The sequence below is a fragment of the Lissotriton vulgaris genome, chromosome 10, assembly GCF_964263255.1.
Source record: "Lissotriton vulgaris chromosome 10, aLisVul1.2, whole genome shotgun sequence".
NCBI lineage: Eukaryota > Metazoa > Chordata > Amphibia > Caudata > Salamandridae > Lissotriton > Lissotriton vulgaris.
Window position 1 is genome coordinate 7,688,129 of NC_141698.1, and position 15,853 is coordinate 7,703,981.

General features: G+C 49.6%; 1 protein-coding gene across 2 annotated transcripts in view; it reads right to left on the reverse strand.

Annotated features, from left to right (window-relative positions):
- HUWE1 (HECT, UBA and WWE domain containing E3 ubiquitin protein ligase 1) overlaps positions 1 to 15,853 on the reverse strand; it is a 1,800,886-nt gene that overhangs the window by 1,008,685 nt on the left and 776,348 nt on the right. For both annotated transcript variants that reach the window (XM_086940169.1, XM_086940170.1), the window contains one exon: positions 9,430 to 9,592. In XM_086940169.1, coding sequence (XP_086796295.1) covers positions 9,430 to 9,592 — 163 coding nt within the window. The remainder of the gene's footprint in view (positions 1 to 9,429; positions 9,593 to 15,853) is intronic.

Consider the following 15,853-nt stretch of genomic DNA (forward strand, 5'->3'; position numbering starts at 1 on the left):
TATAAATAATTTTTTTTTTTTTGGTGCAAGATTTTTATTGAAATTTGCCATCAATACATCATCAGTACATCAGGTCTCATGTAAATTTTACGCAGTTAACCACTGTTTCGTACTGTTACACAGCTATTTAGCCGACAACCTTCCGGTCCGGCAGCAAATACTTGGCATGGTGCAAAATGCAGTGAGGATACAATGACTAAATATGTGAAATCTTACTTTTATGTTATTTTTGCTATAAATTAACAAGAACAAAAATAAAAGACTCATCCTTAATGTATAGTCGCAGTGAAGTATCACAATCAAGTTCAATGGTAATTGCCGATTCCAGGTTCCCAGGCTGGTACCCTTCCCTCTCCGAGCACTGAACAATGTAAAGTCCCCATCAGACAAATCCTATCCCTTCACCCACCTCTGTACATTTCCCTCTATCTCATTCATCCATCTCCTCTTCATCTTCTGAGCTGTCGCCCTCATCTTCCGGCAGTGGCTCACATAAATCCCCCCTATATCTGTTCCATGCCTCCCACACCTTGTTCCACTTGTTGGGGTTAGCTCTCAGTTTATACACTGTGCGTTCAGTCAACATCAGTTTATCCATCGTCCTACACCACAGTGCTAGAGTAGGTGTTTCTGCCACCCCCCACCTCTGCGCAGTGTCGCGTTTGGCCACCATAGTCCCAATAGTGACCCACTGTTGTTGCCTGAGCGTCAAATCAGTCCCTTCCCAAATATTCAGCAAGCACATTCGTGGTTTCGGTGTTAAGGAAGTGTCAAGGGCCTGGGAAATGGTCCGCATGACTTGTTGCCAGTAACTCGATATGGCCGGACATTCCCACAATATATGCAGTAGTGTTCCTTCCTCCCCACACCCCCTAAGACAGTATGGGGTTTCCGCCCTGTGCATTTTATGAAGAGAGGTCCTGGTGTAGTACACTAGGTAGTATTTTCAGTTGTATGAGCCTAAACCGGGCCGAAAACCATGCCTCCCTTGGTGACGCTAGTGCGGCATCCCAATCCGTCTGGTCTATGGCACCTAATTCAGTTTCCCATTTCTCATTCAAGCGTTGTAAGGAGTCTGGGAGGTTGTTTAGTAACTTACGATATGTAAGCGAGGTAGCGCGTGTTTGCATGAAGTCCGTGAGAAGTCGGTCTTCTAAGGGTGAGGATTCTGGGACAGGTGACCCTGGCTCAAGTACTGCCATTAGTGCGTGTCTTATTTGGATGTATCTGTAGGTTTCAGTGGGGCCTAGTGCGTATTGTTGCTGCAATTGCGGGAAAGGGATCACCCCTGCAGTGGTCCATAGGTTCCCCACCGTTGAGATTCCAATATTATCCCATTGGGTAAAGTATAAATAATTTTTACATTACAAGAGGAGCTTCTGAGAGGGGCACAGGTGTGACTTTGGCACGTTGATGGAGAACCCCAGCAGATGCAGGAGGTCAGCTGTAGTCTGAAGAGGAATGCCTGGGGCGAGCCCGCCTTCAACATCCAGTCGTCGAAATAGGGGAAGACTGGAACCCCCTGATCTGCGCAGATGAGCTGAGACCACCGCCATCACTTTTCGAACTCCTGTGGGGGGCTGGTAAGGCCGAAGGGGAGTACAGTAAACTGAAAAAGCTTGTGGCCTACAGTGAAGCGCAGGTAGCGCCGGTGGGCCGGGGTTGTGAAAATAAACGTCCTGCAAGTCCAACGCCACCATCCAGTCTCCAGGGTCTAGGGCAGCTAAGACCTGAGCCAATGTCAGCATCTTGAACTTCTCCTTCCGGAGGAAGTCGTTGGCGTTCCGGAGGTCCAAGATAGGGCGTAGGCCTCCTTTGCCCTTCTTGGGAACCAGAAAGTAGTGTGAACAACAACCACACCCTACTTCTGGCCCAGAAACTCACTCTATGGCCCCCTTGGCCAAGAGGGCAGTAACTTCCTCTTGCAGAAGTTGCAAGTGAACCCCCGACACGTGGTGGCATGGCTGGAGGGGTCGCCTCGAAGGGGAGGGAGTAGCCCCTTCAGACGATTTGCAGCACCCACCTGTCCGATGTGATGGTACGCGAGTAGGTGATGGCAAACCCTGCCTCCTACTGGCGTCGAATGGGCCTGAAAGCACAGACTAGGAGGGCTTTGAGGCGGATGCTGTGGGGGTGGATGTGGACTGACCTTGCTGTTGTCCCCTGGCACTGCCACAGTGGTTACCACGTCCGCCGCGGCGTTGAGGTTGGTTTTGCAGACTATCGCTAAATAAACATGTGGGGCGCCCCTTCCTTGGCCATGAAAGGGGCAAAAAGCAGATGTTTGCTGGTGCTGGCCCGACAAGCCCAAGGACTTGGCTGTAGCCCAGGAGTCCTTGAAACGCTCAAGCGCACTATCCGCCTTGTCGCCAAAAAGGGGACGGCGATCAAAAGGCATGTCTTTGAGCGTGGCCTGGACATCAGTCGAAAAATTGGCGGACCTGAGCCAGCCGTGGCGACAAACCACCACCGTTGTGGAAATCACACTGCCCAGCGAGTCGGTGGTATCCAGTTCACATCATATGGAATAACGTATTGCATACCGCCCTTCCGCAAGGGCTTGGGCAAGCTACACCCAGGCCTCCTCCGGGCACTGCAGTAGCACGTCCGCAAACGTATCCCACAGGGAGTGGGTGTAACGGCGCTAAAGACAAGCGGTGTTGACAGACAGTAAACCCAAACGTGAGGAGAACAGTTTCTTATCAAACTTATCATACCTTTTGGATTACCGATCTGGTGGAGCAGTCGGGAATGCGGTCGGGGACTTTGAGGCTAACCAGACTCTCTGGGGTGGGGTGGGTGGACAGAAAGCAGGGGTTGCCCGGAGCCGAGTAGTGGTGTCGGGCCACGTTCCGATCCACAGGAAGGCCTGTGGAGGGCTTGGACCAGGTGCCCATCAGAACATCGGTGAGGGCATCGTTAAACAGCAGTAGAGGCTTTGAGGAGCTTGCCTGCTGTTTGAGCACCTCAGTGAGGTTAGTCTTCACGGCCACGACTGGGTGCTCAAGAGCCAAGGCGTTGGCTGCCCTAGTCAACACCACGCTGTAAGCAGCTCCCTCCTCCGTAGCCACGGAAGGAGGAGAGACGATCCAGTGTCAGGCAAAATGTCTAGACCACTGGCCTCCCCCAGCTCATCTGCCCAACCCTGGCTCAACTGGCACCTCAGACCCCTCCCAGTCATCCATGTCCTGGAATTCAGGCAAAAATGATGGAGCCGGGTCGTAGGTGAATTGGTCACCCATCGACGTTTGAGACAGCACCGAGCGGCGCGCCTCTGACGCCGGACCGGGCAGAAACCTGGGGCCGCGTCGTCCGAAGACAGCGCCAGGAGCAACACCCTCGGGGTCGGCACCAGCGGAGTCGTGAGATCGACTAGCGACCTCACGACTCCTGTGGGGCCCTGCGGCGACGGGCCCTAAGTAGACGACGGTGCCAGGGCCGAAGCACCCGACGTCGCCGGGGCCGAAGCCGCCGGCCTGCTAAGGCCCCCAGTCGGATCTGCAGGACCCGAAGACGCCTCAACAGAGTCCGACGGAGGGAAGTGAGTCCTCATGGCCACGAGGAAGTCCCGTATCTCCTCCAGCATCGTGTGCGGCCCAGGGACAGGCTGGTGTGGAGCTAGATGCGGAGCCTCGCGGGCGGTGTCGCCCGAACCCCCGGCCGCATCGCAGGAGCATCAGGGGGAGTCGGAAGAGCGATGACGCCTCTTCGACTTCTTTTTTGACCTAGACTTACCGGGGGACTAGGAGCCCGACGAAGGATGGTGACTCGACGAGCGTTGATGACTGCGGCTCCGCAACTAGTCCCTCGACTTCCTCCTCGACCGGGACATCGAGCGGCGTGGAGCCGACTGCTGGAGCTCGAGCAGCTTACGGGACAGCTCCAGTCTAGCCTTCGAATTCAAGGCCCGGCAGTCGGGGCACGACTTATCATGGTTGGGCCCGAGGCAGTAAAGGCACGGACGGTGGGGGTTGGTCACTGACATCAGGCGGTGACAGGCGTCTCAGGGCTTAAACCCGGGCATCCCTAACCGCACCGGAGTCACGTCCGACTCAAATTGATCAAAAGAGATCAAAAAGTTAGTCAAAAATTGACCGGAGTACTGCTCTTTCCAGATCTGCACTTGCTGGTGCGGAAAAAAGAAGAACTGATGTCAGCGAGCGAGGGCGGCTCTAAGTACTCCGACTACGTCATCACGGCGATCAAGACGCAGACGACGGACGTGGAGCCGCAGACGACGCCTGCCGACATGCAGGGGTACTGCTACGCAAAACTTTCTGGATCCAGTCTGACGGCTTGGGATATTCTAAGGTAAGGAATCTAACACTAACCTTTTTCTTTCAGATCGACAAAGTCGACATGGCACACTGCCCGTCAAAGCAGCACAGCCTAAGGTACAGGTAAGTCACCCCTCTAGCAGGCCTTACAAAACCTAAGGCAGGGTGCACTATATCTCAGGTGTGGGCATATCTTCTTGAGCAGATGTACCCTTACAATATTAAATCTATTCCTTAGTATTGTAAGTGCCAGGGAAGCCATAGAGAGTATATGGGCTGGAAACTTGACAACTCTACTTCCCCAGGATCATGCTGGCTTCACTGAAACCAAGAGTGTTTGGTATCAAACAACTCATCTTAATAAACCAACACTGATGCCAGTGATGGATTTATAAAACATGTACCCAAGGAGACCTCAGAACTGCCCCTGAATACCTACTAACCCTAGTGTAGTCTCAGACTGGCTTTAGGCAACCTGCCACCACCAGACATGTTTCTAGACCACCTGGGATGAGAGCCCCTGCTCTCGAAGGCCAGAAACAAAAGCCTATTCTGGGCAGAGGTGTCCCACTTCCTTCCCCAGGAAGCGATAGTGCTCAAGAGGGAAGCTTTAAAGGCCTTGCCGCCTTTGAAATGAGAACTCAGCCTCTGCTGCTACCAGCAGATGGCAGCCCCTGGTTCAAACCTCCCATTTGGGGGGGGGGGGGGGGGGGGGGGGGGGGGGGGACCAGCATGAAAACCTAAGAAAAGGAGGTGTGCCTCCCTTCATGAACTCCACCCCTCAGGTGCTGGATGTGAGAAGGTGGCCTGATATGCAGTGCTCACTATTCTAGTGAACACTATGTATCAGTCCAGCAACCCTTATTGATGATTGGTTGTAAGTCAACCTTATAGACCAGCTATCCTAGTAGCGTGGATACGAGCAGTCTAAGGCTAAAGACTCGAGAGGGCGCGTTAAGCCAGCTGTTTACCACACATATACCCCTTGAATACCAAGTGAAAGGACACCACACAAGTGTTATGAAAATAAACAGTTATTTATTTAAAGATCACAACAGCCCTGTACTCTTTATGAGGACAGGGTACTAAGCACAAACCAAAACTCTTACAAAAATACTTAAGTTAGCACAGTATATACAAATGCCCGAGGGGCACGGAAAACCATATACTCTGAAAGTGGAATGCGAAATTCCTAGCAGGTAAGTACAGTACTAATAGCTTTTGGAATCGCTAGGACTTGACTAGGGAATCGTTAGATTATGTCTAGGAGGCCTAGGGGACTCGGGTGCAGTGTGTGCACTCTCACGCGAGATGCGGGACAAAAGTCTATGGTAGCTAGGAATTAGAAAGTTAGTGTTCTCGGGCGAACCCGACCTGGTAGGGAGAAAACGAAAGTAGATTCTGACCCTTGGATAGTGAGGCTATGCTGGGGCACCGAAATGCCGAAGTTACCTAGCCCAGGGGCTGCAGCTGCATAGGTCTGAAAAGACGTCGGGAATCCTCGTAGACGGACCAGGAGCCGGAAGAAAAGATGCTGGCCGGTGACCAGTGAAGAAAGTTCAGTCGGATCCAAGCCTGGATCTTGAAGATAGATGACACCTGAAAGCAGAGGGGACCAAGTTCGAGACTACTAGCCAGTAGTCAGTGGGCACCAGGAGGGCACCGGATGGTAGCCACCTCGACAAGGTGAGTGGGTGACGCTTGACTCGAAGATCTCACGGACCAGGAGGCGTTGTCGGCGACCAGGATGGAGGATCGAGCTGTCCCACGAAGATAGAAGCTGTCGGCGTCGCTGGACCCAGGATTGGGCAACAAAGCCTTGGCAAATTCAAGCCCACGCGGTGGACCTAAAATGGCGTCTGGAGTGGACCAGGAGGGTCCGGGGTGCCTCTCTTGAGAAAGGAAGCAAGGGCCAGCCTGGAGCAACCAGACCAGCAGTCGTGAAGTCGTTGGGCGTCGTTCAGAAGGCCACAAGCCAGCCGGCTAGTAGCCAAACAACGCGGTGCACAGCAAACAGCAGAAGGGCCCCACGCTGATCGTGGAGATGCAGGGGGGCTGATCTTGGGTGCTGGAGCTGCGCAGGGTCGGGGCTTCTCGGACCCCAAAGCACTCACCAGTGGAGGACACGGTGGGCTTGCAGTAAAGATGTCGTGCAGTCTTGGCGATCGTCGGTCCCTTGAGGTCTCGTCGCACTCACGGTTCTCAGCTTGGCTGTAGAGGTGAGTAGAGGTCAGAGGTGCCAGGGAAGCCGGGTCTCGTCGAGCTGGGTCGTCGGATTCGTGATGAAGGACTTGCAGCAGACCGCAGTGTTCTTTAGGATGGTGCCTGCGGATGCAGGGTGACTACTCCTTAGCCACAAGGGAGAATCTTGAAGAAGAAATCGTGAAGTCCTTTCGAAGAAAGTGGTATCTTGATTCCAAAGATGATCTAATTTTAACAGGGGGCCCGCTCCCATCTTTATACTAAAAAAGGGGGCTGACCCGGTGACTAGGTCCTGCCTATGGGTGGGACCAGGAGGGGGGTGGTTACACCCCTCTCCCCTGCCGGACTTCCCCAGGCCAGGGGCTGGTGTGCCCCTGGAACTGGTTCTGACTGGCCTATGCGTAGTGAGCACCGGGGTGCCACTCAGCAGTCACCTTCCTGAAAAGCCCTGCCTACCCAGGATACACAAAACCATGTCTGGGACGGTGCTAGCACCGCCCCTGACAGGAAACCCTTTGTCCAGGCTCCCCTCACTGGAAGGACTCCCAGCTGCAGGGGGTCAGACTCGTGTCTGTGGTGGCAGCATCCATTTTGTGGAGCTGAGGCTTCAGTTAACTTTAACCGGGGTTCACAGTTACATACATGTCGTGTCCCTCTAGAAGGGTGGAATGCTAACCCCGTCGCCAGAATTGGCGAGGGGTTAGTATTCCAATTCGTATGACACCTTACTCGACATGTTTTGATAAAGCAATACCAAAGATAGCATTTAACCGCGAGGATTATAATGCACTTAAGAGTATATGGTATGCGATATCATGGAACAGCTATTAGGACTTGATTCCGCAAGCTGCAGACAGGCTCAGCTCATGCCAGAGCACTATCTCACATGATTCCAAGCACTCTGCCTTCAGGATTGTCAAGGCCTGCCATAGGAGTGACTGATAGGAATCTGTGTGTCCATTTTAGGGTTAGGTATAGGGATACTACACCTACAGCAAAGGGTGATTACACGACTTTGCCCCAGCTGTCATGCAGCCAGTTGTGTCAATTTTAGGAGACCAGCCAGGGGTGGCATAATACATGCTGCAGCCCCTGGTAGCCCTGGGTACACCTATGCCCTGAGTTACAGGGCCTGATAAGGTGGCCCAGTACCAATTGGTAGATGCACCTAGGGTACATGAGGTAATTTTAAAGAGAGAGCAGTAGGCCTGGGGTCCTGATTGGCAGGATCCCAGGCCGACTATGTCCAAAACCAGCTAAAACACAGGGCAAAAAGTTGGGGGCAACCATAGTCAGGATGTACCTTCCTACACTGGAGATGAAGTGCAGCACATTCTTCAGTGCCCACTCTTGAAGATAGTCTGATTTATCTAATCAGGCCTAAGGCTATGCCCCCCTTCCACACAAGGGTGGCATAATAGAGGGTGTTGACACCCCAGATAATGAACCCATTAGTCCCTACCTGTCACTCCCATGTAACACCCTTAAATCTAGCAATTAGGTGCACCCACCAGACCATAAAATCAGATTCCTGTCAACCTACAAAGCCTGGATGCCTAAAAGATGCAACAGAAAGGAAGAAGGGCCAGCAATTGACTCTGCGCCAGCCCTGCCAGCCTGTCTGCTGTCTTTAGACCTTGCTACCAAAAGTCAACTCGTCCTGCAGGCCCAGCAACCTCCAAAGCCCTGGGAGGACTGCCTTTCTTCTATGAAGATCAAGGTATTACTTTGGACAGCAGAACTGTCCAAGAAGAAACTACATTTAAATTAAAAACTGTGCCCTGAGGAACTGCGAAACTGCCTCACAAACAACCTCTGCACCAGCCCACAGTCTGAGTCCAAGTGGCCTACCTGTCCTTCAAAGGTTCACAAGCAAATCAGAGCCAGAGTCCACAGTGGGCGGAGCCCTGCTGGACTTTACATAGACACATGCAGCCTCAATCCAAAGACACACCCTGACCGCAACCTGCCTGGTAAGCTTTTCCAGTCGGAAAAGGATACCCCTAAAGCCGAAGCCTCAGGTCCTTGCAGAGGTCTACCTATGGTGTCCCAACGTCCCCTAGCATTAGAACTTATCTGGGCAGCTATGGTTTGAGCCTGCAGCCTTTCTCCAAAAGCCATCTCCCACACTGCTTTGCATTGGGCACCAGACACTGTGTTGGCACACAGCCTCCCGTGACACTGAGGGTTTAAGTTTGGCGATGACGTGTGGCCCCACGCCCTCACAAACCCCCATGTTTACCTTAACTCTTGGAGATTGACTCCTGACACTGCTTTACTTACCTGTGAGCATGGCAACTTTGATCACCTCCAGTCTCCATTGGTTAACACACAGCGCCCAATCCCGAATTGGACTTCTGCACCCTGCCACCCATATACCGCTAGTTGAGCAGCCTTGGTACTAATTTGAACCTTGCCTGTTGTTGACCACAGACCTCAAAGGCTGGATTTGTAAGCTGTGTAGTTACCTTCAAAAATGCACTCTTATTTTCCTCCTATAGGTTAACATTGCAGAACTAAATAATTGCACTAGGTGCCCACTTTTTAAAGTGGAAAGTATTTTTGTTGAAAAATGTTACCTTTTAACATACATCTTGGTCTTAAAATAAATCTGGACAGAAGCTTATTTTTCAAAAATTGGTGAACTCCCTTTTTGAGTTGCATCATTATTGGTCACTGTGTGTATAACAAATGTTGTACATTCCTCTGTGTTAGGCCCAAGGCTGCTCGCCCACACTACCACAAATAGAGCACTTTGGGTTTACAATGAGCGCTGCACACTTCTGGGGGACACTTTACACGATACAGCCAATTATTAGTATATCATATAAAGAGCCAGCTTCCTACAACCAAAAAGGGTCGGATGGGCTTTTTGCATTGTGTGCTCTTACATTGGCACACAACATAAAAAACAGCTTCCTACAGACGCTAAATGGCTAGAAACACCTACCATTTTCTTTATCATCCTGAGGCTTTGGTTCGGCTTCTTTCCCTTCCTCCAAGGTTTTCTCCAGTTCCTGTACGCTTCCTCCATTCTTAGAGTTCTTCCCGAGGCGTGGAAGGCGAAGTAGAGTGAGCATCACTGGCCGCCTGTTCCCAGTCTCCTCATTCACCTGCACAGTAAAGAATGCACCTTAAGATCCTAGCAATACTCAGCATTTATCAACCAAGGTGGTGAAGTAATGAAATATCGAAAAAGATAACATACTTACAGTTGAGATACAAGTAAGCTCTATGTATGGGTGAAGTTCAACCACCCTGCTTTGTATGTTTGTGGTCTGCCCTGTCCTTTTCTACCAAATGGAGATCAACAATGATGAAAGCCCACCGAAGGTGCTAATGTTTATATGGCTTGAGGAAGTCGTGCTAGATCATATGAGGATTGGCACCGCAAAAGAAACCATGTACGCGACAGTGGTGATTGTTCGCTCTATCCAAGCTGTGCAAGACAGATAGTGGGGACAGGTCAAAACATAGCTCGGGGAACAAGTCTATCTGAATCCCCATGAGGGGGTCAACATACCATTTTCTCCTTATAAAGTCTTTCATCTTCCCATAACCTGGGTCCTGCTACAACATTTTTGGGATAGGCACAAAGGGCGCTTCCACCAAGTGTCAAGTATGAATAGGTGGGGGTGTAGCCAAGATGGCAGTCGTGAAGTGCAAGGAGCTTGCAGTTGGCCAGTTTATTCTCCTACAGTATCCTGCCACTTAGTGCCATGATCTTGCCCTCCCACCTCCTGACTGGAGGTCAAGGCTGGGACAGGTGGGCACTGCTGGCCTGAATTGAGGCATCACGGGATGTCTAGACTGCCGAAGGCCTAGAGACCTCGGTCTCCTGCACGCCAGAGGACACTGCAGCATAAGCATTTGAGGTGATCAGCAGCCGGCAAATCGGAAATGGTCTGGGTGAAACTGGCCACCTTGCGCCTCGGAGGGTCACTAGAAATAGCATCCTTTACCACTGGAGAACTGAGACTGCATACTGTGGTGACATACTCTACTGGGCCTGCAGTCAACCTCCACCTGCTGTGAATTTTCCCTATAGGCAAACTGAGGTATGCTAATGAGATGGTGAGCCAATGGTATCACGCACTTGGGTGCAGAGTTACTTACATATGGACCTGGCGTAGTTGCTGCACCTACCTGCTGGGTATCAAAGATGCCCCCTACCACTGATGCCCATTGATGTGCGGAGCCATTGGCGATTTGACTCGCAAAAACACACAGCGCCCACACCACAATTACTAAATGAATGCTTTGAAAGGGTAAGAAACCAATTTATTGTAACTTCCCTTAGACAACCTTATTTTGTGTCAATTATTTTGTACTTTTTGTATTTTTCAAAAATTGTAACAGAACAAAGGACAAAACATTCACAATATTTACAGGACTGAATACACTTTGTACATGCTTCAAACAGACATTTACAGAATCTAAAACATTTTTGCATCAAACATTAATACACAGACAAGAAAATATTTTCAAAACATGAGAAAAACAAATTTTGAGGGGGAATATAAACAACTTAATGACTTGTAAGCGTTTAAATACTGGACCAGCAGGTCCTAGTGTGTTTCAAGATGGCAATTTATTCCACCCAAACAAAACTGCTGGCGCGTTTCTAGACCAGGCGTGGCGTCACTGGTCTTTCATCAGGGCTGTGGATTCTTAATCTCAATTTCGTTTAAAGGAGGTAGAGGCAATGACTCTAATAGTCCAGTTCACTATTTATTGTGGTGGCCCATTTAGGATGTCTTGATATTACTGAAGTGCCGAAGCACGGCGGATTCGCTCGTACGACGTGACCCTCAAGTTCAGTTTCTTACTGGAATATCGTAGTTTTAAAGATGTGGAGTGGAGGGCCGAAGTCTCCGTCCTGCTCCTTTGCCACTGCACGCCGTAACTTGGATCTGTTTTCTCTTGTTCATTGAGAGAATCTCAATGAACTTTTCCAGCCTATACGCGCTTGGTGCAGCAACAGAGGATGTCCTTTGGCGGCATGAAACAAAAGCTCAGGTTGATGCATTTGCTTCACTCCGGTAAGCTCACTCACTGGGGTTGCAAAAATTTCACTACGCCCGAGATTGCTTGGTACTGGCTCGAGGTGAACAGGGGGTTAGACCCTGGCCTCGAAAGGTTCCAATGGGAGATCTTCTAAGACGTGGAACTCACGGAGGGCAAACAAAAGTGGGCGGCGGACTGGACTTGCATCGATATCAATGCAACGACTGGTGATGCGGCAGGATGGCTCCTTAGACTTGGAACGATTGGATTCGGATGGTGATGGGGTGCATCCATCCAGAATTAGCCCTGCCCTGCAGCAGGCTGAAAGTGAGGAAGTTAGAGCACTGGTAGAGGTGGTGATCGCTGCGACTTTGGAAGCAAGTACAGGGGATGTTGGGGAGGATACCCCTCAGACCAATAACACCTTAACACTTGGCAAGCAGATGGGACAGTGTGAGCCTGCAATACAATTGGAAAAGGGAGTCGGGGGAATAGAGGTGTGACCTTAGCCCCCAAAGGATACTTTGAGTTGGCTCGCAGGCCTAGATCCCACACTAGCAAGACAGGTGCAGTTGTAGTATACTGTAGCCCAGCTTCCCATCATCTTTTTCCCCTTCCTTCTTCCTTTTCTCATTTCTTCTCGCCTCAGACTTTTTTGTGGTGTTAGCTTTTGGATGAGACTGCAGTAGTTGAGTGGGTGTAATCAAGTGTGTGGGGAGGTTGCTAGTGTATGGGTGTGCCTGTGGTTCACTGACTATTGTAGCAGTCAGGGCGCCTCCTCATCCCGGCAAGGAGAGAACAGTGGAGTGACTGTGGTGTGATTGTAGGTGTGGATGTTTGATTGGTTACTACTGGGACATCTTTTCCCCGCGCACTTCAACCATGAAATCTTTGTTTTACAGCACATAATCTTCTGCCGTCTTTATTCTGCGAGGCATGTTCTGCACAAACTAGATCAATATTAAAAAAACACAAAAAACGGTTGCGTACTATTGAGAAAATAATGATGCCACTAAACAGGCTGCCAACCAATTGGTGAAATTGAACACATTTGCGGCAAAGCATAAGAAGCCATTCTATGCTTTTTTTTATTGATTCTGGATGTATCTTATTTTTTTATATTTTGAAAGTTTTATATAGTGTGAACAAGATCTTTGCAGATAACAGAGCGCTTTACATAGACGAGGGGCAGGAGGTAGGGTGGGTACATGAGGGAGCAAAGCGAGTATAACAAATGGGAGGGAGTAAGAACAATCGGGTAAGGTCGATAATACAGGTAAAACATGTGTAAATGGATCAAACAAGAGTACAGATCGATGCAGAGTCTTAAAAAATCAAAAGTAGTAGTTCAAGTGAATTTAGCCATGAGGATAGCTTTAACTTCTTTCTTAACCCCATGGCTGCTCAGCATATTCCCCTGCTGTGCTGAGAAATCATTATTCCCATTCTACATGACGAGCTGGGCTCGTCATCAGTGTGCGAGGAGGCTACTGCATGACGAGCCCAGCTCGTCATGAGCCTGGAAGGGGTTAAAAAGGAAAGTGGAGGAGATGAGCCTGGTTTCAGGAGGGAGAGAGTGAGTTCCATATCCTAGGCGCCATTCCTGAGAAGGAGCGTTTGTAAGTTCTTTCCTTGCGGAATCTTCGAGGCTTCAGCAGAAGGTTTTCTGTGCTTCTGGTGGTTCTGAAGCCGCCGGAAATTGTCAGCTTCTGAGTGAGGTAGCCAGGTGAGTTTAGGTGTATAGCCTTGTGCTTTAAGCAAGCAATTTTCAGATGTATTCTGGCTTCAAAGGGCAACCAGTTTAGGGCCTTAAAGTCAGGGGAGATATGTGAGTTTTTTTGATCCAGTGATGAGTCTCGCTGCCGCGTTTCGTGAGGCTCTTAGGGGTGCAGTTGTAGTTGGGGGGAGACCGCAGAGGGCGATGCTGCCGTAGTCTATGCGAGGGATGATTAGTGCTTGTACTGCAGTTTGGAAGTCTTTGGCTGGGAGGAAGGGTTTAAGTTTCCTCAAGGTATTTATTTGAAAGTTCGCGCCCTTGGTTGCCTTGCTGATATGCTGCTGCATGTTGAGATTGGCGTCCAGTGTTATGCCTAAAGATTTAGCTGAATCCACGATGGTCAGTTGGACATTGAGTGCAGTTAGGTGTTTAAGCCAGGTTTGAGTGGTAGAGATTTTCGCGGGAGGTGAAATCAGAAGGAACTCAGTTTTCATAGCATTGAGTTTGAGGTGGTTAGCGGCCAGCCAGGATTGGGTGCTTCTGATCGTTGAGTTCAGACGCATGATGTCTGTGGGGGATTGCAGTCTGAGATATAGTTGAGTGTCATCGGCGTACATGTGAAAGTGTACATTGGATGCTTGTAGCAAGGTGGTGAGAGGTTCCATTACTAGGTTGAACAAAGTAGGGGATAGGCAGGATCCTTGAGGGACACCTAGCGATACAGGTACTGGGGAGGACATCAAGTTGTTGCTCTTGAATTTCTGAGACCTGTTGTGTAGAAAGGAGGTGAACCACTGAAGGACAGTCCCAGAAAGACCCATTCTTGTTTTTAAGAGTTCGAGTAAGTTCTCAGGTTTCACAGTGTCGAATGCTGAAGAGAGATCAAGAAGGATGAGGAGGCAGGTATCATTGTGATCCAAAATTTGGAGGGCGTCGTCAATTATGTGAGTCATAGCCGTTTCTGTACTGTGCCCTGCTCGGAAGCCTGATTGATGAGGGTTGAGGAGATCGAACTGTTCTATGTGCTTTGTCAATTGTAGTTGGACGCATTTTTACAACAGTTTGGCGAGAGTGGGAATGTTGGTAATAGGACGGTAGTTGTTTAGATCAGTGGGGTCTGCTGTTGGTTTCTTTAGTAAAGGTGTAACTTGACCAACTTTGAGGGAGTCGGGGATGGTTCCTTGTTGCAGTGAGCTATTGATAATTTTAGTCCAGAGTGGGAGGAGCAGAGGGGTGAAGCCTTTTACAGAGTTAGCAGGAAGAGGGTCATTGAGGTGATTGGATGGTTTCAGGGTGCTGAGTAGACTGTCAATTTCTTCTTCAGAGTACGTGACAAAGGATGACCAAGTCGCATTGCTTTTTGGTTCATTGGGTGTTATGCAGTGGTGTTTGGAGTAGAGGCTTGCGTCAATGAGATCGCTCCTGATGTTGTCGGTTTTTTGTTTAAAGAAATCAGAGAAATCTTCACAGGAAGGTGCATTGCCCATAGTGTCGACTGCTTGGGGTTTTTCCTTGGATTGAGATCGAATTAGTTCGAACAGTTTTCTCGGCCGTTTTTTTGCTTGGTCGAGCTGGAGTCTGAAGAACTCTGACTTCGAGCGTTTTATTTTCCTGAAGTATGCATTTCTCTTTTTCTTCAGAATTTTTAGGTGTAGTGCCGAGGGAACTGATCTCCAGGTGCGCTCTGCCATTCACATGGCACGTCTGTCTTCATTGAGACTCCCGTCGTACCAAGGGTTGGAGATCTTGGTGGATCTCTTCAGTTGCATCAGTGCAGCCTCATTGATTATTGAGGTCATAACGTTGAGATAGTGGTCAGTTAAGCATTGAACGTCAGTAACGCCGGTAGGGGGAAAGAGGAGATTGCAGCTGTTAGGGGGTAGAGAGTTTAGATTGAGTTTCTTCAAGTCTCTTTTCCTAACTTTGGGCTTGGAGGATTGGACTGGGATACGTTTAACTTTTTCATTGATGAAGAATGTGACAGTATGGTGATCTGACCAGTCACAGGGTTGGATTGAATCAAGTTGAGTAGTGCCTTCTTTGGCGATGATGAGGTCGAGGATAGAGCCTTTGTCATGGGTCGGGCTGTTGCAAATTTGGGTGAGGTCAGAGGCATTAAGGTAATTTTTGAGGTCATTGACCACTGCGTCACTACAATCATTCCAGTGAAGATTGTAATCGCCCAGGTAAATTTGTGTGTTTTGCCTTCCTGAGTTGATTGAGATTGTGTCCATGAGTTGTTGGGAGAAGGTGAGGTTGTCCCCAGGTGGGTGGTAGATGATGTGTAGTGAACAAATAGGTTTGTTTTCACTGAAGAGCTCAAGGCATATGTATTCACAGGAGGTAAGAGAAGGGGCGGAGACTTTATTGAGAGGTCGCTCTTGTAAATGCATGCAATCCCACCGCCTGTCTTCCTGTAATGGGTTCTTAACTTTAAAGTTTTTGGGTACTGCTAGAACGTATCGCATGTTTCTCTGGACAGTAGCTTCATGCGTATGCCAAAGACACCAGGATTTCAGTAGAGTTTTCTCAGTGAACTAAAATCCCGTCTCGGTCACTCAGTGGTAGCTAGTGAGGTTTGAAAGTAATGGGGTGTAACATTCATCTACGACTTTCAATGAATGTGCAAAGTGAGTGACGCCAACTGACC